We start from the raw sequence: 27512 nt of genomic DNA on the forward strand, positions 1-27512 counted from the left end.
GCTACTAGTTATTTTCACATTTCTAGTTTAAGTTCTATGTCGATGTCAATATCATGTCTGTGCATATGACTTTGTTCTGCACAGTGCATCAGAACGACTTGGACTTGTATATACCATACGGTGTTTAAAAAGAATTGTATCTCTTAACTACAATACTTGTTAACGTGCATTATCTTTGTCCCTTTAACAAAGCAACTCAGAGGTTCAGACCGTCTTTTGACCTTTTATGCTGCCATTTATGAGATTTTCTGCTCATCATTAATATGGTACGTGTTTCTGATTAAGAAATACAATTTTGGTCATGGCTTTGATATTTTTAAAGACAAGTCTAAAGAAACAGCTTGCCGAAGTAATACAGTGTGCTCAAACAAATAAAAGAAAGGAATCCAATGCCAATAGAGGAAATTTTTCTTAGTCAATCATAAATTAATGAGGACACAATTTTTATAAACTGTAAATAATGTACTAGATCTGTAAAATTGAATGTACTATTTAGTATTTTACGTTCTGTTAAACACATAATGGACCAGTCTTGAATTACTCTCCTTGCAGGAATTCCGCTGTAAATGGCAGAAAAAGTATGCATCCGGAGTAAAGAAAGAGGCTTAATAGAACATTTACTGGAACCCAATATTTATCTTTGTTGTAAGGATTTTAATGACGTTTCGGAATCCAATTTAAATGTGGTAATTCAAATTCATTTTCATTGTTGGGAATATTAAAATATTCAAACTGACATATGATTTTGAAGAATTTCCTCCTTAGAAAGGGGACTATGGGCATAAATTGGATTACCACTTGTAGAATTAAATCCCATTTCCTCTATAATACAATGAGCCTTACAAACAAAGACAATGTTGTTACCTTCTTTGTCACCTGGGACCAGTACATACTGCTCGTGTAGTCTTTCCAATTCTTTTTTTCACTTCTGAATTATTGAATACAGTACTATAGATGGTTTTCATATTGCCCGTCGATCGCTTAATGCGTGATTTTAACATACATCTGATACATTTGATCCATTCTGACAAAGTGTCAAGGTCATCTTTTTCATGTCTGGCCCATCACCTGGCGTAATCTTCCAGAGAATTCACAGTATTTATGAAAGTATGACGCCAGTTGAAAGATCGAGGTTCCCTAAATTTTGGCCCTTTTAAAATTAGTGATTTAAGATCCTCATTATTAACTACATATTTACGTCAACAGTAATAACATGTTCAGCAGGACTATAGTTGCAGAGTGAAGAAGAACATGAATACGATATATTATTATGTTTCAGACCTTGTCAGCAAATACAGTTTATCATTAAGTCAATTGCTGACTGACGTTTTTCATACTAATTGTTAGGACATAATTTACACACTGAATCGTCGACGGATTTTTCCGTTATTTCCGATCATGACAAGGAGCACACGGCGAGTGTGACCGGTCGGCAGGGGATGCTCACTCTTCCATGGCACCTGATCCCACCTCCTATGTTTTAGAGGTCCGTGTTTGCACTGCTCCAAAATTTGTATTGTTTAATGGACTTTTGAGCTCGAATACTGTTCGTTATCTCCACATATTTCACTATGTACATTTCATGCTCAATATCCAGGTTTTGCAAAGTTTTCTTGTAATTAAAAAGTTTGGAAGCAATAGTTGATGTATTTTAGTGAAAAAAGCTCTAAAAGCTGAAAAATCTTTTCTTAGGAATTTATAGTTGTACAGTAATCTATTTTTATTCATATTGTTAAAATGCAGAATGAAAACAAATGCTTAACTTTATTTCTTTACCGGATGCATAGACATGTATATGACTGCTGACTACACTTCTCACATAGAAAATGAAGCCGTAACAATCAATTCAAAGTCATTGTGCAGTGATTACGTCAAGGCTTAAAAGATTCAACATTAGGTTTAATGTCTTAACACAGCGACCAAGAGGTTCAAATTGTCTTTTGACCATTTATACTGCCAAAAATAGAGATTTTCTGCTCTTCATTAATATGACATGTGTTTCTGATTATGAAATACAATTTTGGTCATGGCTTTGATATTTTTAAAGTCTAAAGAAACATTTTGCTGAAGTAATGCAATGTGCTCAAACAAATGAAGGAAAGGAATCCGATGCCAATAGAGGAGATACTTCCTGCTGTCGATGATATTCCCCAACTAAAGATGGGAACCCGTGAAAAAGATACCTGAAAAAAAGAATTTTTTTCTGTGTCAATCATTAGTTAATGCGGACACAATTTTATAAACTGTGAACAATGTACTAGGTCTGTAAAATTGAATGAAATATTTAGTATTTACATTCTGTTAAACATGTAATGGGGCATTTTTGAATTACTCTCCTTGCAGAAATTCTAGTCTTCTATAAATAGCAGGAAAAGTAGGCAGAGTTTAATTAATAACAAGGCTGTACCACCTTAATGTTCCAGTAATGTAATTCCAATGAAACAATAAATTTTGCCATATTTTACGAATTCAAAAAGTATTTTTAGAAAAGAATATTTTGAAAACATTTTGAGTTATCATTTTTTTTTAATTGAGTCTTATAGCTATAAATACATTTTCCTTGGAATCTCTGGATTTCCATTTTTATTGTTCATTTTTGATATTTTTATCTTGGTATGAGAAAAGAAAGTATATATAGAACACTAAATATCTCTAAATACCCTGAAAGTATGTAAAACTGTTTTGTTTGCATCTTCACAGAATACAATAGTACCGAAAAGTAACTCCTTTGTCTAAAAGAAGTACACTAATATATAATTGCAAATGAAACCTTGTTTTCCTTACATTTGAATGATTAAAGAGTTTGGGTAATAGTTTAACTCATGTAATTATTTACAGATGGTCATATTTTTTTATTTCAAAAGAGTTCCAACAATAGAGAGTAATTCAAATGTAGGCCTCTGGCATACCCGTAGCCAGAACGGAGATTTAAACTCATAAACATATACGAAGAATGTTGTGTTTTCCTTGGGTCCAAAGAAATATTCCCAGTGGTAAAACCTTGCCCGAAAGTAATGGCATGGACGTTGTTTGACAATCATTATCTCCCTGTCACCCGTAGATTCTAGAAAAAGGCAACAAAAACTAAAGCAAAGGTTTTACAATAATGAAAAACTAGTTAGAGTTATATCAGTATGGTTATCAGCTAATCAAACTAGCTGTACATTTCATATGAGAAATATCATTTAAATATAAATCAACAGAGAAGAATTGCGATGACCATCATCTGATTTTTAAAAAATTTTAAACCCTTACTTTTTTTCATTGTTACATAGAAGTAGGCTATATCCGAGCATTTTAGAGCAAAGTCCACATCACGCTGACTCTATAAGAGAAATCATGTGCATTATTGGTTTTAATCAATACCATAGCTATATTTTTGTAATATACACAGTTTTATCTCCAACACTGCAACGCATTCTTCAAAGAATTTAACTATTTATATGCCTCATTACTTCTTAAGCCCAAGCTGAAGCTCAAGACAGACAACTTAATTGACTTAACAACTTAACAGCGTAATTGAGTCAAAAGAGGGTCGGTCAATTTATTTCAACATAAAAGTAGAATTCAAATTTATATCAGCAGTTATAGCCTTACGAAGTATGGGTTGCTCATGAAGTTGATCTGGGTGTATGGCCTATCCTCTGGTTTGGAAAGATTAAAGGTGTACTGATAGTCCGCTATCAAGTTATCTGGAAATCCATATCATGTATCAAGCAAAATATCATCTATTATTATGGATTTTTTTAAAATCAAAATCATGCATCAAGTAGGATTATTATCCATTATAATGAAAATGTAAATCATGTATTATGAAAAATTTAGAAATCTTACACAGCTGCAATGTTATCTTAAACTACTCACAATGACATGTTCCTGTTTATGGATTTCCAAAATATTTATGGGGTTCATCACACCTGAAAAAACATCAAAATGATGTAAAACTGTATATATTTTACATCCACTGGATACTATCTACTGGATTATTGTTTAAAAATAAACAATAAAATGTCCTTCTTTGTTAGTTTGAGAATTAATTTTGCAGCTATTGCAGAATAGCTGCAGCATTCATTCCTATACTAACAACCAAAGAAAGCATTTTATTGTTTAAATATTTGTCTTCACTGATATATTTTACTTTCGTCGATACATTCTAATATTTTCATGACCTTTGCATTTAGATTATGGTTTGACTTTCTTAATTTTATACTTAACCCATAGACCCCCTTTTCACATTGATCTCCAATGACTCCCGTTGTTCTACAGTGACGTAAACTTACTTTTCACATTGATCTCCAATGACTCCCGTTGTTCTACAGTGACGTACACTTACTTTTCACATTGATCTCCAATGACTCCCCTAGCACTACACTGACATAGACTTACTTTTCACATTGATCTCCAATGACTCCCGTTGTTCTACAGTGACATAGACTTACTTTTCACACTGATCTCCAATGACTCCCCTTGTTCTACAGTGACATAGACTTACTTTTCACATTGATCTCCAATGACTCCCCTTGTTCTACAGTGACACGCACGATTCTTCTGATCACAATAGTCTGCCTGTCCATTACACTGACATACTAAACATAAAACGCCTACGATTATTAATACAGTTTATAATGCTTAAGAATTTTATATGTAGATTTATTTTAACAAAATTTCTATTTTTAACTACTGGTTTCAGGTTACCAAATATATTTTGAATTTTCGTAATTCCGTGTTTTGTAAAATCATGTTATCTTCCATTTGTTTGTTGCGCAATTTTCTTTGTAATGAACTCTTTCAGGCGGAATTTTTAAACAATGTCTATTGTCGAAGTCTATTTATTTTTTATTTTCATCACTCACCAGAACAACTCCCACCATTACTGGTATCACCATAGTAACCATCAATACATCTCTCACATGACTTCCCTGAAAGTAAATAACTATAAAATTTTATTTTTGCTTTTGCTAGATTCCAATGAAATCTTGAAAAAGATGTTAATGGTTACCTAACAACTAAACTTTATGATAAAGGTGATGACTTCAACCTTTCTATCGTCAACTTCCCTTATTTAGGTAGCGATGTACCTTTTTTACCTGCAGAAGGGGTTTACGTCTCCCAGTTGATTCGATACGCAAGAGCATGCTAAATTGAGGCAAGCCATTGACAAACATGTTGATGAAACAAGAATATCAACAGTCTCATTTAAATCATCATTTCGCAAGTTCTATGGTCGATACAATGACCTTGTCAGCAAATAGAACCTGTCATTAAGTCGAATGCTGACTGACGTTTTTCATACTGATCGTTAGGTCATTATATTATTTACACATTGAATTGTCTACGAATTTTTCCGTTTTCCCTATCATAACAAGGAGCACACGCGAGTGTGACCGGTCGGTGGGAATGCTTACTCCTCCATGGCACCTGATCCCACTTCTGATGATTTAGAGGTTCGTGTTTACTCTGCTCCCGAGCAGACACTATCAGTATTATTGAATTCAGCAATTCCTGGAGCAGACACTGTCAATATCATATTCAGTAATATCTGCTGGAGCAGATATTGTCATTTTTATTGTATTCAGTATTTACTTGACCAGTCACTCTCGTTATTACTGTATTCAGTAATTGCTGGAGTAGACACTGTGGATATTAAAAAGATGCTTGAGTTTCTGACTGACAATATCTATGTTGTTTTTGGAGACTAGGCCCAGGATCATGAAACAGACTTAGACTTAAGTCAAATTTTCAACCCCCTATAAAATGTTCATTAAATATTGAATTTATCTCTAAATTTGCAGATAACAATACTTGTGTAAAGGAAAATTGAAAAATATTTTGATTTTGTTCTGCATGGCTTCTACAAAAATTTAGTACAACATAAAGATTTTGACTTAAGCCTAAGATGTTTCATGATCCCTGGACCTGGTCTTCCAACAATCTATTGGAATTCCCTTGGGTACCAATTGCGCGCCCTTATTAGCAGACCTATTTTTGTATTTATATGAAGCAGAATTTGTTCAAAACCTTATACGTGAAAAGAAGAAAACACTTGCTGTGGCCTTCAACTCGACATTTAGATATATCGACAACGTATCGTCAATTAACAATAGTTTTTTCCATTCTTCTGTCGATACGATATAAGAAGAGCTTGAAATAAAAGATATCGCAGACTATGACACATCTGTTTCATATTTGATATTTTACTAGAAAAAACGTCAATGGCAAACTAATAATCAAGCTTTATGTTAAACGTTATGACTTTAACTTTTCCATCGTCAATTTCCCTTACTTATGCAGCAATACACCTTCATCACCTGCATACGGGGTTTATATCTCTCAGTTGATTCGATACGCAAGAGCATGTTCTACGTTTAAACAATTTCTAAAATGAGGTAAGTTATTGACAAACAAGTTGATAAAACAAGAATATCAACAGTCTCGTTTAAAGTCATCATTTCGTAAGTTCCATGTCCTTGTCAGCAAATACAATTTATCATTAAGTCAAATGCTAACTGACGTTTTTCATAATAATTGTTAGGCCATTATTTACACACTGAATTGTCGACGGATTTTTCCGTTATTACCCGATCATGACAAGGAGCACACGTCGGGTGTGACCGGTCGGCAGGGGATGCTCACTCCTCCATGGCACCTGATCCCACCTCTGATGTTTTAGAGGTCCGTGTTTGCTCTGCTCTGCTCCAAAATTTGTATTGTTTAATGGATCTTTGAGCTTGAATACTGTTCGTTATCTCCATACATTTCACCGTATTCAGTAATAGCTAAAACAGACACTTTCAGTTTTATTGTATTCAGTAATAGCTGAAACAGACACTATCTGTTTTAATGTATTCAGTTATTCAGGGTTCTCCACAAGGGGTTTTACCATGGCGGCCCGCCATGGTTAAGTTTATGTGCGCCATGGTTAAACGAGCTGCGCCATGGTTAAAATCGGCGGCCGCCATGATTAAATTTTATTGAATTTCAGTACTGACACTTAATTTTTAATGACCTGAGTTGTTAATTGTGTTTATACTACGGCTGGCATGCACCTTGAGAGAAAGCGGACTGTACGTGCTAAACAAACACGGTCGTTGATCGGCGAATACCGTGAAGCGTGACAATTGAGTCAATCAGTTGATGTCAATATCTTTAGAATTAATTTTTCTGTACACATGTAATTTCGGGGAACTTCAACGTGTTCACTGTATGTAATAACAAATTTACAAAAGATAACACAGCGCGCAGTAACGTAACGATGTCTAATAATCGACAAGCATTCGAATCAAGTTTCTGTGGCCAAAAAGAATTTTTCTATCCGTTGTATTTAATTAATACCTCTTGCTCCGTTTGTAACAATTTTATTATTTTTCTGATTAAATGGACACGAACGCCTATCACCAAATCCAAGTTTTAGAGTTATCTCCCGTTTTTATGAAACGTCGCGTGGCGCTATTTTTAGCAGTTGGGCACATCACATGGAGGAAGAAAATCAGCGAAAAACGCAGTGTAGAAAAACTTTTAGAAAGAACAGAGAAAGCAATGTTACAGTTATTTCAAATTTCTGCCCCTGGTTATCTTATACCATCAGTAAGCTTTCAAAGACCATGCAGTTAAAAGCTCACGCAATAGATGTCGGGGTTCGTTCGTGTGTTCGTTTGTGTGTCTGTAATTTTTTTTTTTCAAAATACTACTGAGTCTTCATCAGTTTTTGTCCTTTTTAAATAAAACTTTTCATGCGACAGGCAAGATCAGTACTGCATATTAGCTTCTGAATAAAATTCGACTAACTTTGTTGCAATGTTTACTATATACATGTATTAAAATTTTTAAAAAATATGAAATTCTTTTAAAACGATCCTACAGTTTTGGTCCAATTTTGGTACATTTGGTACTTTTGTAAATTAAGATACATTATCTTTTTTATTGTTTTATTTTCATTTCTTTTCTTTTCTTTCTTTTTTTTTAAATTTCTTTAAAGGGGGGGGGGGGTGTATTTCATCTTCTTGTTTTGCAGTCACTGTGGTTACGTTTTGTGAAATCAATCATTGTTATGAAGCTTAGAGAGTCTAACACGCGTTCAAGCTTTCGATCATATTTCCCTTTCGCGCAGCTTCCTCCATGGTTAAATTTTCAAATGTGGAGAACCCTGGTTATTATTGGAGCAGATACTATCGGTTATATTGTATTCAGTGCCCGTTTAACTGGACCAGACACGCTCAGTATTATATTGTACTCGTTAATTATTGGTGAAGACACTATCAATATTATTGTACTCGGTAATTATTGGCGCAGACGAGATAAGTTTTATTGTACTCGGTAATTATTGGTGAAGACACAATTAGTATTATTGTACTCGGTAATTATTGGCCCAGACACTGTCAGTATTATTGTATTCAGTAATTAATGGGGCAGACAGACACTATCAGTTTCTTACCCTCCGTCATGTTCTGGCAACTGTCACACACTCCCGTCACATTCAGACACGTGCTGTGTCCATTACACTGACAATCTACAATAAAACATGATTTTAAAAATGATTTTCCTGACAAATAATTTTACAATCAATTATTACACAATACATGTATGTTATCTTTGAAAATTCAATGCAAATTATTTCCTTTTTTACATGTTGAAGTACAGTGCATTTAGGTCACCTTAATACCATAGATTCCTAAATATAAGCAAAGAATTTATTATCACATAATTTCATGAGAAGCACCACTTGCCAAATAAAATTACTTGCTTTTATTCTTATATTGCTAAGATACATGTAAAATACCTCGATCAAAATAGTATTTGTGAATCCATATTTTCCTGCTTTGACATCTTCGAGTCATTTCAAGGTATTAAGTACTCGTGTAAAATTAGGAATCTACAGTTACGGAATTAACAATGAATGAAAGATTCTAATTATTCCTGTCATCTTCTAACCTGGACAGTTGATAAAAAACCATTGATTGGCTGGACATTTGCTAAGGTCAGTGAGCTGGTGATCAGTTTGATTGACAGGTCCTGAGGCTCCACCCTCCATACATCGACCAATCCCTGTGTTGCTGGGATCGTTACACCACCCACACAAAGGGTTAGATTGACAATCCTTACAAGAGTGAAGATCAGAGCAGCGAGTTGCTACAGAGAGAAATTTAAGTTCTTACATGACATATTATTTTGAAGTGGCATTAATAATACATGTATTCAACATTTCCAAAAATTTCATTGCTCAGAAAACGTGATTCTTCAAACTAAACATAAAAATGAATGATTGAATTTTAATCACTATGTTTGACTTCACGAAAGTTACCTGGACATTTAGATTTGTCTGTGGTCCATTCCATACACTGGCCGTATATAAATGTGGCCACATAGGCGTTGGTTTCCACACATTTCTGTTGGTTACTGCACCACATACATTTTTGTGACGTACAGGTCTCACATGTCTTGTTCATGTAGCAAGGTGTAGGACACTGAGTCTTTTCAGGGTCATCAAAGTTATTAAATGTATCTGAGTCAACAGAAAAAAAATTCAAGGTAAATGAAGAAGCTTATGACAGTTCATAAAATTAGCGTTTAATATCAAGTGAGCAAAGGGACAATAATGATTCCTGGAAACTACTCACAGTAGACTCATCTTCCTACTTATAGAATTATCTCCCTTAAAACAGATTTATCACCCCCTTCAAACTGAAACATCTACCAAATCTTACAGTGAGTCCCAATTGCATGTGAGCGTTTCTGACATTCTTTAACAGTCTGATTCCACTTGCAGGTTTTGGACTGTACACATGCCACACAGTTGTGGAAGAGAGAACACACACTGCTGTGTTTAGAGGGACAGCGATGAATGCGAGTGGACGTGATCTAAAAATCAGTTGAGTTGAACTAAAAACACCTGAATGGGATCTCGTAAAATCCCTCTGAGGAGTAACACTGTGTTCACTGACTTTATGTTGAAGACTCCGCCCCCCTTTTTTTCTTTTTACTAATTTAAAAGATAATTTCTAGTTTTCCTAATGACTAACACCACAAAATAATTATTCCCAAAAATCATGCAGAAAAAGACAATATCAAAAGCAAAAAAACCAAAGAAAAGAGAAAGTAAAAAAAAAATATTACAAAAGCAAGAAATCGGTGAGATGCATATACAAGAGAAGTGTGTTTGATTGTAATGATAACACTTAGCTCTTACTCAGAATTGAAGAAATTTAAATTTACGTCACATACAGATGCTTTCATAATGTTCAGACACTGTACCCAAGTTATTTTTAAGACTTGTCTAATATTTTTTTTTATTTATCCCCATGTAAAACTTTGGACTACTTTTTGTGGCTTTACACTGACCTGGGTCATTCTACTTTCTCAGTGTTAGTCAAATGTTTAAAAATCTTTAAAGCATGTAAAGCGACTTCATATGGCTGAAAAACTTAACAAGAGCATCTTTTATGGAATGCAGCAACAATCACAATTTCTGTTCAATCTGTGAGGATAAATTATGCAGACTTCTTGGTTTGCCATTTTATGTCAATTACACATTACACATCCAACCCTGATAAAACTATGTCTGCACTAAATACAGTCCAGCAATCTTAAGTTGTTCTTATTTAACATGGCGTACATTCACAAACAGTTACAGGATATTAGCAAGTATACGATGATAAAGACCTACAACTAGGAGGAAAAGGGTCAAAAATGGGGTCACCCTTGCATGTTCAGGGTAAAAATTACCTATGTATTTGAAAATTACCAACTGTGATGACTAAATCTGTGAGCAATATTAATTATTGGGGAAAACTTTTGATAATGAGAAGTCTTTCCAAGTTTCATAAATATTTTCAAAAGTTTACAAAGACTAATAAAGTTTACAATGGCCAAACTAATGGCTAAACTACTAAGCTATAAAAGACAATGAAATAAAATACAGTAGATAACAAGCCAGTCCATATGCCTCTGCATATATATTACACAGGTAAAAATTTAACGCTTCAATACTAACCAGTGACATTTTTCTCATTTTTGTTGTTGTCTTTTTCCTGGGAGACAGGTTTACATCCATCAGACCTCCACTGACAGTCAGGGAAGGAGTTACACCCCTGACATCTGTGTTGTTCAGAGCAGGGTTGTTCCCCCTGACTGGAGCACTGTGAGAGATCACCGGCAAACTCAGGATGCTAAACAAACAAAAATATAAACAGACTTAAAATCAAAATAAAGCAACAAAAATTATCAAGCTCAAATTTACAGCAACAAATTGCACGTATCTAAACTCTTTGTTCATGTTTATAAGACTGTAAGGTTTATCTTAATGAACCCAGGGGACATAATTGTCATCATAATACTAGTATACTGTTCAAAAATAAATACATTGTAAAATTTTAGTTACACATTGAACATTAAGATTACTTAGTAGAATGATGTATTGATAATAAAGAAATGTGTTAAATAATATGTCTACAATTTGATATCATAATTACTCTAGAAGTTTGGTTTTACACAGACAATTCAAGGTCATTAAAAAACAATATCGGGTATGACCCCTCTCCCCGGCACCAATGATAGCCTAAAACGCCATCCCAATGGACGCAAATGAGTGTATTAAAACTATATTGGAATGCTATTCCACTCTACATGTAGAGCTTGGGTCAGCTGTTGCAGAGTCTAAGGATGCAGTTGTCTTTGGCGGACATACCTATCCATTTTGATCAATGCATTCTCGATGGTTTAAATCTGTGATTTAGATGGCTTAGGCAGAAGAGGATGCTGTGGGTTTTGTAAGAATGGGCTTGTCAAACGAGTCGTATGTGGTTTTCTTATGTCAGATTTAAATACGGCTCAAGAATCTGCATTATTGGAAAGACATGTACAGGTAGGATATCCTTAGAGCACTATTTTGCCGCCAAAGTCCTTAGAATGAACAATGAACCAAATCAGCTCTGCTTGTATTTACTATCGTTTTCCATTGATCATTACACGACCACCACCAAATTCATCAACCTCCGGGTGGCAGTTTTCTGTAAAACGTTCATTACAAAGCTTATGCACTCTGACTCTTCTACATGTATCAGACTTTGTAATAAACATTTTTGCTAAAGCCAAGCCAAAATGTTCAGTGGTGTTGCTGTGGCCATACCGTGCTACATGTATTATGAGACCTTTGATTTCGATATTTGCGGTGTTGTTGGGTCACAACAATGGCATGAATAAGTCCTATGGCTCTTATTACGGCACCTTGTAGTCAATTGCAAACAGTCTTTTTGATATTCTGTACAGTTCAGGCAAAGCTAATGCTGTAGACGAGATCATTGTGGAATTTTGATGAAGATTAAACAAACCAATGAAGCGATCTTGTGCTGAAAATATCATGCATGGTCTACTATATACTAATATTTGATGATTATTTGTTGAACCATGCTGTTAGTATCTATTTATAGGTGAGAAATGGTGCAACATTAAAACTTTTTGCAATTGTGGACTGTGGTACGTAATCTGCTTCCATTCGTATAAAACACGTCAGCTACAATACGACACAATGATAGGTTACATTTGCCAAAAAGGTCATTATAACAATAATAGAATTTACGAAATGCTGACTTTGAAAGAGGTTGTTCAAATACCTGCCTCGGTTTAAATATTTTGATCGTACTATTACTACATAAATAAGGAACGTTGACGATGGTAAAGTAAAAGTCATCTTGTTTGTCATTAAACGTCGTCGGTATAATTATCTGAATGTCCAGTTGAAGGCCACAGTGAGTATTTTCTTTTTCTTATGCAGAAATTTTTAAAATAAATTCTGCTACATAGGAATGTAAACACGGGTCGACTGATAAAGGACCACAATTAGTGCCTATAAAAATTAGAACAGTTTATTAGTAGACCTGGCCCCAAGACCATAAACTGAGAATAGACTTAAGTCAAAATTTTGATTTTTAATATCTTGAGTTTTATTTAATGTATTTGCTTAAAAATTTGCAATTTTACATAACATTTAAATTCCAATATATAATAAAAATTTTGTTTCATTATCAAAATTATTTCAAAAGTTATATTGGTTTAAAATTTTGACTTAAGTTCTGTTCTCAGTTTATGGTCTTGGGGCCAGGTCTCCGAAGACTCATGAAATGTCAATGGGGAACTCCAGCATCCTTTTAATGTCAACTTCAGATTATCTTTGTATAGAACTATAGTGATTTTTAACAAGGTAATTTTATTGATGACCAATCACTTGATACGAAAAATGTCCGTGTACAATTTTATTGCAGAAGCATTTGTCTATGATATCAAAAAGCCTAGTTTTTAATTTATCGTGAGGAATTGTAATATAAAGTGTTGAAAAGTCATACGTTTCAATGATGTTATTGACTTCTGAAAACTTTGATGATTTTAAGTTTTCTTAAAGTTCTTTGGAGTTTTTGAGAATACACATCTGATTTACACACTTCTTGAATATGCTGTAGCCCAGTACGTCTAACGATTCTCCTTTATAGCAGAAAATATTTTTATGGAGTAAAGATAGAGGCTTGGTAGAGGAATTACATAACTTTTTTGAATGACTACATGTATTTATAACAAATATAAAGAAAATTTATAAGTGCATAAATTTCGTACCATTTGATTGGTGCTAGTACATTTGTCAGCCGCGGTACATTTATCGAGACACCACACACAGTTGAAGGCCGTGGACAGGCAGGTGGGGCACGTCGTGAAGGTACCGCATTGCTTATCACCACCTACAAAATACAAGTTGATTGACTGAATAATTATCTAAAGCTTTACACGCAAAGCAGACCTTCTAAATCATGGTCGACGCAATTTTATTATTGAAATATTTTATCCTTGAAATTATAACCTTTAAATTGGTGCAGGACATACATGTAAGACAATGCACCATAATAAAACTTGAAAATGAAACTACGATAAGTGTTACTCAGCTTGTTCATTACCTTTTCCAAGTATTCACTCTGTTTAACAGAGGAGTCGCAAAATAAAACTATACCACTAATGATATATCATTTCAAAAGAATTAGGACAGACCTCAACACCATCTTCTCTATCAATCAAAAGATTTTCAAAATCTGTATTGAATAATTATTCTGTAATGTTTGTGGAGTTATCCAGCACTTGAATTGTTTTAAGTGAAGGTGTGGGGGGGACCTACCAAACACTAAATTGAATATTATTGATTGTCACCTACTTCTGTGGGGAGATGAGACACAAAATGTTGAAATCAATAAATATATTTTTCAATCTGTACAAAAATTTATAAGAGATTCTGGCAGATTCAATTAATTATTATATAGACCTTGACAGTTGTAGCCATTTATGGTGAGAACCTCGTAAGTTGTTAGAACTTGTGTTCAAACCATTTATATATTATTTATAAGTGATAGAGTGATATTTTAATTTATTTTATTAAGTGAATATTATATTATATAGTTCAGTGACTTAATATTCACGTGTATATATTTTATTTTTAGCATCGCGCAGCATTTCGTTTTCACGGAGTTTTGCGCTCACCGTTAATAAAATTAATAAAATACTACAACTTCATTTGGTTTTAATCTTTACTTATGTTCTAGAAGTTCTTACTTATCCTGAGGGTATATAATGTTATTGGTCAGTTTTAATAACCAAGCTTGCGATTGGTTAGGGACGTTTTCCCGCCGATCTCTTTGTTTGATCACTTTGACATCGAGAGGCCATTGAGAAAGATATACATATACATATTGTGGTCATTATTATTATTATACTTGATTTTGAGACGAGACCTCAGGACAGAGACTGTAAGTTGACTTCTATTTCTTTTATCTATACTAATTCTTATTCTATACTTTCCAATAATTCATCGTCTTTGATTTTTAATGTAATTTTGTGAAGATATACTGAGTTCAACTTTATCATTATTAAATGAAGCTTAAAGTATAAATTCTTTGAGTATGTAAATAAAATATCAATTATGCAGAAGTGTATATAGAATATAATTATTGTTTAATAGGAGTCTATATATCAAGACCCGTTATTTTTATCGGGTGGCCCATTGTTTGAGCCTTGATCCACAATCAGGTATACCTGCTATTATTTTCTATTTATTATGTATATATTATTGTAAATAGATTTGTGAACTATTCATTTTATTGTAATAGTTCTGTTCGATTTATATTCTCGTTTTCAATACGTTGATGTAAGGGAAATAACTCTTACTTTTTCCATGTATTTATTTCAATGCTCAGTATAATGTGTAATACTTTTATGATCGATTATTATAAAGTAATTCATGCCTAAATTCATGAATATCATTATAAATGTAATATGTTTGTTTGTTTTCTAAATACTTATTATTTGTTATTGATATTTTCAGGGCTTTATTGATGTATTTATTCAACATGACAAAATAAAATGATCGAACCTTAGACGCAGGAGTTCTTCTTTAACACCATAAGAAAACCCTGTTACATATACAATAAAATATGTTCAAACCTACCTTCGGTGTGATCACACTGCTTCTCCTCAGCTCCAACCATACTGGGATCAAGGTCAGACAAGGACAGACATCGCCCCCCTGTCCACACACATGACCTTTCCTGTACGAACCTCAAACAGTCCTCTTTAGACGTGTAATAAGAGCAATTCCCTGCAGAAAAGAAGTACACGGAAACCTTCCTTAATAAGAATTCTAGAAGCACTTTCAATCGAATGTCTTTTTTACCATTTTTTTTTCCTTAAATAGATAAAAGTGCATTTTTCCTGCTTTTATTTCTGTTTTGGTATTAATGCTGTCATTATGAATAGGGGATATTCAATGTTTTATAGTAGGGTATGGAATTCATTTCACGAGTGGGACAGAATTTTAAAAAAAAATATTTTTAAGAGTCCATATCCAACTATGAAGTATTGAATTTTCAGTTTACTCTATTTTCTTTCATTTTCCCTTTGCCTCTGTCTTTCCGTAACACAGTGTCATAGGCTGTGACGTCATAGACGAGCGGTTGAGACGATTGAAAAAAATTGTAAATATTTGATTTCAATAACATATTTGGAGAAACTTTGGCAGTTTTAGTCTCTGTCAGGATGGTTTATTTTACTTATTCTATCTTATAACAGGCCAAGGAGTACTTTTTACCACATTCATCGTCAAGGAAAAGAAAATCGAGTGTTTTGTCGCACTTCTAATATTCTGTCACACTGTGACAGATATCACTTTGAAATCCTTTCATGCTGTGATTGAATATCACTAATTACAGTATTTCACTGAGGTAAATGTAATATTTACCTGGGGATAAGAGGAGAGCATTGGGTTCCATTATGCCACTAAACCCTCCCAACACCAGCATCTCTGTTTTACCATTCCTACAGTCAAACAATACTGTATATAAAATTTTGCATGAATCAATATTAAAATAAGTATATTGCATTAATAAGATACATTAACATGTAATGAAATATATGGAGATACTAGTAACGAACAGTATTCAAGCTCAAGAGTCCATTTAACAATACATATTTTGGAGCAGAGCAAACACGTATCTCCAAAACATCAGAGATGGGATCAGGTGCCATGGAGGAGTGAGCATCCCCTGCCGACTGGTCACACCCGCCGTGTGCTCCCTGTCATGATCGAGATATAACGGAAAAATATAATGACCTAACAATTAGTATGAAAAACTTCAGTCAGCATTTGACTTAATGATAAATTGTATTTGCTGACAAGGTCCTTGTATCGACCAAAGAACTTACGAAATAATGACTTTAAACGAGACAGTCGATATTCTTGTTTCATCAACTTGTTTCTCAATAACTTACCTCGTTTTAGAAATTGTTCATACGTAGAGCATGCTCTTGCGTATCGAATCAACTGAGAGATATAAAACCCTATGCACATGATGAAGGTATATTGCTGCATAAGTAAGGGAAGTTGACGATTGAAAAGTTAAAGTCATCACGTTTATCATAAAGCTTGGTTGTTAGATTACTATTAACGTCTTTTTCTTGTAAAATATCCAAATATGAAACAGATGTGTCAGACTTTGTGATATCCTTTATTTCAAGCTGACCGGGATATATCGTATCGACATACGAATGGAAAAAACCATTGTTAATTGACAATACGTTGTCGATGTCTCTGAATGTCGAGTTGAAGGCCACAGCAAGTGTTTACTTCTTTTCACGTATAAGGTTTTGAACAAATTCTGCTTCACATGAATATAAAAATGGGTCTGCTAATAACAGGGCGCAATTGGTACCCATGGGAATTCCAATACATTGTTGGAAGACCTTGTCTCCAAAAACCACATAGATATTGTCAATCAGAAACTAAAGCATTTTTTTAATATCAACTTCAGAGTACTTGTGTGTACAATCAGAATGTTTTTAACAAAACAATTTTGCAAATGATCAATGACAAGGTAAGTATATTTACGAGTTCATTTTTATTGAAAAAGCAGGTGTCAATGATATCAAAAATCCTGGACTTTAATTTATCGTGGGGAATGTAAGTATTAACATTTAGTATTGTTTCTTTTTTTTTATTGACAGTTTTTTTTCTCATGTGAATTGTGGGGATTATATAAACCGAGTAGCTAGGTAACATAGCAAAGATAAGTTGTATAATTAAAAAAAAAAGAATATGAAAATAATTTTAAAAACCTGTTAATTTTCATTAAGTATGAAATGCAGTAATGCAATAAAAATTGCAAGTAATATATACGTTCACGTTATAATGACCATTTATAGTATACATGTCCATGGTACTAGCATACAGTACATCTAGACTTTATAGTATACATGTCCATGGTACTAGCATACAGTACATCTAGACATCTCTGAATCTTTTAAAATAATTAGTGAACTCTGTTACTTAGCACATACATATCAATGTGCCAAAGGTTCTAAAACATTGTGCCAGATTTTCTTGTTTTGTAGTAAAAAACAGAATAGTGACAGAAGACAAATTGAATTAAGAGCCAGCTACTTCACTAATAACTGAGTTGGAAGTCTCCATTTTTGCATGTGTATATAGTATATTCCGAATTATCATTAGCATGACATTATGACAAGGAGCACACGGCGGGTGTGACCGGTCGGCAGGGGATGCTTACTCCCTCCTCCATGGCACCTGATCCCACCTCTGATGTGTTAGAGGCCCGTGTTTGCTCTGCTCCTGATTTGTATTGTTTAATGGACTTTTGAGCTTGAATACTGTTCATTATCTCCATATATTTCATTACACCAAAAGATTCATTTCCTGCCCTTGACAGGAAATGGAAAGTAATGATAACTATGTAGATTCTGGAATTAATTTTTGGTTATTTTTTATAACTCACCTCTGGACAGTGACTGCCGAGTGACCATAACGAGCACCGTGTGACGCTAGTACAGAGGAGTTTAGCAGGGACCACTTGTTACATCCTGAAGTTAAAAAACTAATATATACATACAATTACAAATCTTTTACGAATTTAAATGGAGAACAACCAGTTCAGGATCGACAGTGCTAACAATTAATTGATAAATAAATAAAATTACATGTAGATAAAGAATGAGTCAGTTTTACTTTGCAGAATGTAAAAACAAAATACAAGTAGATATAAACAAGGACTAACCGACAACTGTACTGAATGATTTTAAGTCAATTTCCTTTATTTGTTCAATGATGTACTTCAGATGTTAAAATGATATCGTTCTTTGCCCTGCTCCGTAACATGACTTACTGATGTCGTACTGTAAAACATCTGGTGAGTAACACTTGGCTCCGAGGCTGATGGACGTATCGTTATGGGTGTTTCCTCCAAACACAATCATCATTCCGTCAATAATGACGGCCGAGTGAAGATACCGTGGAAGCTGGTTACGACGTAATTTTATCCTATTTTGAAATACAACAGTTTCTAATTAGTTATCACACTGGGATACCATCTGAAACACTGAAATGTACAAAATGAATCACCCACCTTGTCACCCCCCTCCCCCCCGAACCCCAACTTACCAGGTTCTTGTAGCTGGTTCAAATGAGTACAGTTGATCTGTGAGATCATAGTTAGAGGTACTGCGGGCATGATATCCTCCGTAGATATAGATCTTATCAAGGGCGGGGTAGTAAACACTAGAATGACCGTATCCTCCCTGGACCAGCGCTCCTCTTGTCCGCGACAAAGTCCACCTCTTATAAGCTGTAAATAGTTTAAAAAATAAAAGAAAATTGATGTAATTAACACGCTACAAGACTAGGTTTCCCTAACCACTGACTATAGACTAACAGGTACTCTACATACACAGATGTGCTAACAGGTACCTCACATATGTTGCCTAAAATACATTAAGGTTTTCTCAAGCTAACCGGGACCTTAGACACCCAGAAAGATCTTTATCTATAGTTAAGAAATTCAAGCTAACAGGTGCCCGTATGTACAAAAAACTTAGCAGATGTCATATTTGTAACATTTTAAATACAGGAGTCTTTACATAAAATTAATACCTACAAGCTACAGGTACCAGTCCAGCAAACTGCTGTCCTTGCCTACAGTCAGTCAAATCTGTCAGTCAAAATATTTACAACCCAGTGATAGATTATATTTGCAAATAATATCATTATTTTGACCACAAAATTTACGAAATTCTGACATAAACAATGTTGTTGAAATCCCTATAACGTCAATTATTTGTCAGTAACTTGCCTTAGTTTAAAAATTGATCGTATTCGGAGCATGCTCTTACGTATCAAACAAGTTGGGAGACACACACACCATATGCACGTGATAGTGGAATATCACTACATAAATAAGGAAAGTTGACGATGAAAAAGCTCAAGTCATCACGCTAGTCATACAGTTTAGTTGTTGGTTGGCCCTTATCGTCCAATGACAATGAAGAAAAATTTGAAAGTTAACTTATTGAAAAAGCATTTGAATGTCAAAAAGTCCGAGTTTTTTTTATTAATGGTGTTAAAAAATCATACGTTTTGATGCTGATAATTTTGCCAAAACTTTTTAATTCAAGTTTTGCGTTCTTTGTACTATTTTAGTATCTAAATTTAGTTAACAAATCAAGCATGTTGTTTCACATTATTGCTGAAATTTCTCCATAAGTGTTATTAGTATTTTCGGAAGGAGGGAAGGAAGAAGCTTGATAGAACATTTGCTAGATCGAGATATGTATATTTGTTTGAAGAATCTTTATGAAGTTTTGGAATCCATTATACATATGGTAATTCAGATTCAATTTTGTACTAAAACTGACTTGATTTTGAAGGATCTCCTCCTCAAAAAGTAAACTATAAGTATAATTGGTTTATTACTAGTAGAATTCAATCCTCTAATATGCGAGAAGCGTCACGGTAGCTCAGTCGGTAGAGCGCTCGCTCCGTGATCGGAAGGTCATGTGTTCGAATCACGGCCGCTACTGATCTAAGTCGATAAAAAAAAAAAGGTAGCAACTGTTCCTTCGCCAAGCGCTCGGCAGTTTGAAGTGAAAGTTGTGGACCTTAAAAACCGAGGCCCCGTGTCACGGTAGGCACTGGTACGATAAAGAACCCCCACTACTTAATGGCCCTGAGTGCCGTGTAAATGTGTAAATTTGAAGCCCCTCACCTGTATATGGTGACGTCTCTATATGAGTGAAAAATTCTCGAATGGGACGTAAAACAACATAAATTCAATTCAATTTGATTTTTTGTTTGTTTGTTGTTTAACGTCCCTCTCGAGAATTTTTCACTCATATGGAGACGCCACCACTTGCCGGTGGAGAGCTGCAAATTTTTGACCTATACTCGGCACTCAGGGCCATTGAGCAGTGAGGGATCTTTTCCGTGCCAGCACCTTCTGCGACACGGGACCTCGGTTTATTCGGTCTCATGCGAAGGACCGGTCTCCACGTTCCACAGTGGGATTCCGACCCGCAACGTAAGGATCAACTCCTTAGTCTGCGACTCTAGAGCAGACGCTCTATCCACTGCGCCACGCGGGCTACAATTCAATTTTAAAATGCGATGGTAATAATGAGCCTTACAAAAAGAAGGATAAGAAAGGCATATCTGGTAGTGTTGTGGCCTTCAGTTCATCATTTAGATATAATGACAGCATTTTATTAAATAACAATATTCATTTTCGGTTTTACGTTGATTCAATATTATGAACTAAGGACATGTTCTACGTAGGAGCTATTTCTAAAACGAGGCAACCTATTGACAAATAAGCTGATGATACAAGGACATCAACATCCTCGTTTTAAGTCAACATTTCTCAAATTCTATGGTCGATAGAATGACCTAGTTAGCAAAGCCACCGTTATTTCGAATGTTGACTAACGTTTTTCATAAAAAAGTCATTAAGCCATTATTCTTTACACTGCATTTTCATTATCAGAATTTCCCACCTGCCCGATCATGAAAAGGAACACAATGTGGGTGTGAACTGTCGACAGGAGATGCTTACTCCTCCATGGCACATAATCCCACCTCTGATGTTTTAGAGGACAGTGGTTGTTCTGCGCCCAATTTGTATTGTGAGCTTGATTACTGTTCGTTATCTTCATATTTCATTCCAATCAAGACACCGTAGGGTCTAGCGCATCTGATTCATATTTGTACACAACACACAAATAAATTCCCTATGGTGATCTCCCAAAATAGGAATACAGGATCAGTTTGGGTGATATCTTCTTCATTTTTTCCAATCATCTTACATTGACACAAACCAAAATGCCAAAAACACAGATGTGCTCTCCTGTAAGAAATATTAAACTAGATTTCCCCCCCCCCCCCAGTTGGTATTTTTCTACCGCTAGAAAATTCGCCGTTCTTTTTTTCTTCCTGCATACAGGTATTCTTACCTATATTGTATTCCTGGATCCTATTCTGGTAGCCATAGATTGGACTGTAACCAAAGAGAACATACATGACTCCCCTAACAATATGGGCTGTATGTCCTGCTACACCTATAGGTATAGTTACTGTACTGTTGTAATGCTGTACCGACCAAGTAAGTGATGTTGTATTGAAAATCCACAGATCTTTAGACGTATCATTCCCTTCCACTCCTCCAAATACGTACAACTTGTTCTGTAAATGTATATTCCGACCGTTATATTAAAGGCTTATTTCATCTTCCTCTGCAACCAATAACTAATTCTTTTTACTAACTTTGAAATCTGCAAAACTATATAATGAAATATGAAGATAACGAACAGTATTCAATCTCAAATGTCCAATGAAACGATACAATTTTGGAGCAGAGCAAACTTGGACCTCAAAATTAAGAGGTGGTATCAGGTGCCATGGAGGAGTGAGCATCCCCTGCCGACCGGTCACACCCGCCGTGTGCTCCTTGTCATGATCGAGGAAAAACGGAAAAATCCGTAGACAGTTTAGTATATAAATAAGGGCCTAACAATTCGTATGAAAAACGTCAGTCAGCATTTGACTCAAAGATAATAAGATAACAAAATTCTACATATTTTATTACACAATTGTATTTACATGTATCTATAATTCTGCAAACAAAAAAGACAATGTAGGTTGAGAGGCATACTTCTGCATTAAATTAAGCACGATGAAAGTTATTGAATAAAATGCATATTTTATACGATGGTCAACTTTGAATGTCCAAACTGTGAATAACTTACCTGATACGCCACCACTGAGTGTCCATACCGAGGAGGAGGACTCTCTACTGAGACCGGATTAACCAATTCTAGATCATTTGATGATGTTTTATACCTGCAAAAAGATTCACAGATGAAATCAAAGTGCAATTTATAGGAATTATTAATAAAATGAATAGATTATTAATTAAAATGTTGAAGAGACGATGGTATTTGCTTTCATTTTTACTTTCAAATTTCAAAATGAGCTTTATGTAAATAAATCTAATTGATTTTGCTACTACCTACTTAACAAGAAATTTTTGTGATTTGTTGAAAAAGTATCCCCCAACTAAATATATATCCTCCCCAACTACTGCAACTCCAGAAGACACACGGGCTAGGAGCTCATTCTGTAAGTACTTAAGTCGCCAGGAGGCCTTATCAGCTGTCAAGCTACAGTCATCACCTGGAAATTCAATTGGACATATTTAGAAAGGTGCTTCATATGTTATACAACCATGTGAATGTTCATTTATATGTAATTAAAAAGGAAATGGCCAAGTAAAATACGATAAAACACAGAACACCGAAGAATAGAATTGAAATTCATTAATATAGCATCTTTCTAGTATGCAACTTCTTCATTACCCTTCCATCACTGACTAACAAAGACTAGAAAGAATTTGGTAAATAACTCCCCGAACCTGTGAATCCCGTGTGACACTGACAATGATTGTTGAGACAGTCCCCATTGAGGGAGCAATTATCGGGACAGATGATTTCACTACAGTCCTCCCCTTGGTACCCCGAGTAACAGATACAGACGTCCCCTGAGCAGTTCCCTCGCCCTGAGCAGTTCTCAGGGCAACCACCAGTCCTAGTGATGCAAAGGAGTTTAATTATTCATCAAATTTATCAAACGACAAGGAAATTTCAAGTTTTTGTACATAAATCATGTTTACGTTAGAACTAATGACAGTTGTGTATTAATATACACAATGAAATGGTAAACTTGAAAATGCAGTTGAAGAGGAAATTATTAACAACTTCACAATAGGATAATTTGGAAATGTGATTGCATATATTTAATATGTTTTTGTTTCCATATTTATAGGGGAGAGAAGATTAACACATTTAAATTTAGATCATAAAGAAGTTTAGCTATTGTAAATCGCTTTTTATACGCGAGAACGTTATTTACGCGATTTTAATTTGCAGTACCAATACCTGCCAAATAACTGATAAGCAACTTACAATCAGTCAATTTCATGGAACAAAAAAAAAGGTGATTCAGTTCTAGTTGAGTTCGCGTAAATAAATTTTTTGTCTGTGGATGGTGACTAGGTGACTGTTCATGCAGAAGTAACCTCTACAAATATGGAAATTTCATGGTCAGTGCTTCGCGAAAATTACGTTTCGTGATTAAAAATACTTCGACTGTGTGCAAGAAAAACTTAAAAGAGAACCTAACACTTAACAAGTGTCTTAAATCAATGGCCCTTTTCACAATATGTTTTAAGATAAAAATTTGACAGCTCTTTAATTTTTTGTTTGATAAACTTAATTTTTTTTGTTTAATAAACATATTTACTTTTTTCTCAATTTTTTGTACAGTGTAATCTAATGTTATAGAAATATAAGATTTATTGTGTTCTACTACAGCTTAGATACTTTTTGAGGAATGGGAAAATCTTTGTCTTAGTCGTAATTTTTTTGTAAAAGAGCAACCTGTCTTCTATAGAAAAATTCAAGATTTTGTATAAAAATATGCACTACAGTAATGAACATTTTTGAACATCGGAAGATCTAAGTGTTTTTACCTGTACGTAATATTAAACCCTGACATGTTGTACGCAGCATCGCTGTAGAAGTACAGATAAGCCTTGCCAGAACTGGTTCGGATCTCTTGTAGTTCAGTAGTGGACGTGTAATCTTTATGTATTAAACCACTATAATGATAATTTAAAGAATATTCATGAAAGAAAAACGTTACATGTACGTCAAGCGTCCTTTTTCTTTTCGAAAAAGCCACGATCGCTTTATTTTTTACTCATTTTGTGAATAAAATTATCGCAATAAAAAGGAAAAGAATTCTGAGGTTTAATCACGACCTGAAAGCTGCCAGTAAGGGAGAGAAGGCAGAGTCCCCGTCGTAGATATAGAGGTGGTCCCAGCCACACTCCGTGGAGAACTGATGGAATTGGAACCACAAAGAGGTGTTCTCACGCCCCGTGTCTACCAACCACGTACATTTATTGTCCTCAGAGTAGTTACCGTGACCATCAGAGATTATCCCATCTGTATTTTGTAATCTATAAATAAAAAATGTATCCTTTATAAAACACAATCACAATCTGAAAAACAGCAATTGGACCCATCAGACAACCAGTCCAGAAAGCCCAACCACCAATCAAAATTGTACCGTGAAACTGGCTTACATGTTATTCTGAATGAAGATGCTTCAAAAAGCATTGAAGCCTACAAAAATTGGGTCACAATCAACTCAAGTCTGAACATTAAAAATGACATAATTTTAGGAAACTTCGATAAGGTACAGATTCTTTAATACTAAGTACATAAGTAGTGAAAAGGAGAAAATTGCGAACAGTGATCAACCTTAGAAATCTTATAAACAGATCAAAACGAGCACAAGGTAAAAATACAAGCACATGGAAACCCAGTAAAGAATGTGGTAAGTATGTCCAGAATGTCTTCTTACAGTAAATCAACAAGGGAAGGAATCTAAGTAACACAGCATTTACCTATTCAGGGTAGATAAAAAGTATTCACCATTCCCCATCATCTATATCATCTTGGGCAGGTCCGACTCTTGCTCAGTTCAGCTAAATAGTTTGTATTAGTTAAAGTTTTCTTAAGTTCTTCCAAATAGCTTAATTAGCAAGCTGTTTTAAACTATGTATTTTTGCAAGTTGCAGTTTTTCTACTTTTTTATATAAAATCTCAAGTAGATGACATGGAAATTTCAATTTTCAACTTTTCTTTTTTAAAAATTGCGTGGATAAAAATTCTGTTTGAATTGCATTCAGGACCAAACAATAACCAACACTATGAAAATATAATGGAATCCAATCCAGGTTTACAAGATAGCCGATTGGTAATAATTCAACAAAAAGTAAAAGATGTCAAAGAAAATGAAATGATAATAAAATTCTTAAAGACACAAAGTGAACAGGGCATAAAACATGGTCCCCTGGAAATACCAGAGGTGGGATCAGATGCCTAAGAAGAGTAAGCATCCCCAGTTGACCAGTCACATCTACCATGAGCCCTATATACTGATCAGATAGACGGGGCAATCTGATTGATTGAATAATTGTATGTTAATTTACGTTGAGAATTTTTCACTCATATATAGACGTCATCATATATGGCGAAGGGCTTCAAATTTTGACCTATACTCGGCACTCAGGACCTTTGAGCAGTGAGGTTCTTTATCATGCCAACGCCTACTGCGTGACACGGAACCTCTGTTTTTAGGGTCTCATAGACCCATGACTTTCACTTCTAGTGCCGGGCACTTGGCGAAGGAACAGTCACTACCTATGTTTACGTCTTAAGTCTGCGAACTTGATTCGAACCTGGGCCTCCCGATCACTCTGAGGACTATTTTAGTATGCAGGTGTTAGCGGTATATTAATACATAAAGTAAGGAAATTTAAAGTCTCCTCGTTTGTCATTCTGTTTGCAGCTCATATTGCTTTAAATGTAACGTCAAGCGGTTTGATACGTTTTTGACGTAAGTCATTGTGACGCAGGCAACCCATGTTATACCCTTTAGTCGAATTTTTTTATCCAAACAAATGACGCGTTACAACCAAAATTGAATTATAAGAATTTATTGCCAATATGAACCTGACCCTTTCTGGCAGTAGCGCATTCAGAGGTGCAATCAATGGGGAAAAAAGCAAACAGTTAGGCTAACGAAACCAAAGAATCGTATTACAGACCAAACCTACACAAAAAGTCATTACCTGATTCTACCAGTACAATGTTTACATTCAGGTGGCGCCCAGCCTACGTCACACACACACGATCCATTCATACATCTACCCTCAACACAGTTAGACAACGAACATGTATCCACTTTTGTGTATATTGTCTGGACAGTTAAAACTAGCACAATCAAACACAAATACAAATAGCTCTGAGTTAGTTTTCGTTTCTTTTTCTCAACCATCTTGTCATAACTATTTATAACGGACCAGGAAGTGTTTCGATCAAAGAAGAATAAGACGGACTGAATAGCTGAGTAATGGGATATTTAAATTCAAAGTCCATTTAATTGTGTGCTACGTTTTGTAAAACTAGATACAAGAAAGATATCATATTTTACGCAGGAATGTGTAAACAGGTAAAATCAACGCAATATCAAAAATGTAATGAAAAAGGTGAAGAAAACGAGCAGAATTCAATCTTATGAATCCTTAAAACAATACAAATCATGAACAAATTTTAAAAAACATACCTCTGCAGCTGGAAAGCCAGAGGTGAATCAGGTTCCTAAAAAGTGACACAAGTACTTTGGAGTTGATATCTAAAAGATGCTTGAATACCCAATTGACAATATCTATGTAGTTTTTGGAGATCAGGTCTTCCAACAATCTATTGGAATTCCCATGGGTACCAATTGCGCACCCTTATTAGCAGACCTATTTTTGTATTCATATGAAGCAGAATTTATTCAAAAACCTCTACATGAGAAGAAAACACTTGCTGTGGCCTTCAACTCGACATTTAGATATATCGACGACATATTATCAATTAACAAAAGTTACTTCCCTTCATATGTCTATTCGATATATCTCAGTGAGCTTGAAATAAAAGATACTACAGAGTCTGACACATCTGTTTCATATTTGGATATTTTACTAGAGAAAGAATTTAATGGTAACCTAACATCAAAGCTTTATGATAAACGTGATAAC

General features: G+C 34.7%; 1 protein-coding gene across 1 annotated transcript; it reads right to left on the bottom strand.

Moving 5' to 3' along the window:
• Nucleotides 1–1745: 1745 nt before the first annotated feature.
• On the bottom strand, nucleotides 1746–26764 carry LOC133198366 (attractin-like protein 1). Its single transcript, XM_061334466.1, has 24 exons — nucleotides 26559–26764; nucleotides 24678–24878; nucleotides 24387–24515; nucleotides 23271–23443; nucleotides 22873–23032; nucleotides 22606–22699; nucleotides 21814–22042; nucleotides 18974–19157; nucleotides 18699–18853; nucleotides 18312–18396; nucleotides 16262–16338; nucleotides 15473–15622; nucleotides 13600–13721; nucleotides 10988–11162; nucleotides 9299–9499; nucleotides 8929–9126; nucleotides 8432–8506; nucleotides 4854–4919; nucleotides 4493–4586; nucleotides 3865–3917; nucleotides 3598–3692; nucleotides 3256–3325; nucleotides 2910–3064; nucleotides 1746–2183 (listed from the first exon to the last, which is right to left on the bottom strand). The coding sequence occupies exons 1-20, from the start codon at nucleotides 26762–26764 to the stop codon at nucleotides 3881–3883; spliced, it is 2811 nt and encodes a 936-aa protein (XP_061190450.1). The 3' UTR covers nucleotides 1746–2183; nucleotides 2910–3064; nucleotides 3256–3325; nucleotides 3598–3692; nucleotides 3865–3880.
• Between the last annotated feature and the right edge of the window lie 748 nt (nucleotides 26765–27512).

The sequence above is a fragment of the Saccostrea echinata genome, unplaced genomic scaffold (genome assembly GCF_033153115.1).
Source record: "Saccostrea echinata isolate AGI-Se365-2 ecotype Australia unplaced genomic scaffold, CSIRO_AGI_Sech_v1 ptg000001l, whole genome shotgun sequence".
Taxonomy (NCBI): domain Eukaryota; kingdom Metazoa; phylum Mollusca; class Bivalvia; order Ostreida; family Ostreidae; genus Saccostrea; species Saccostrea echinata.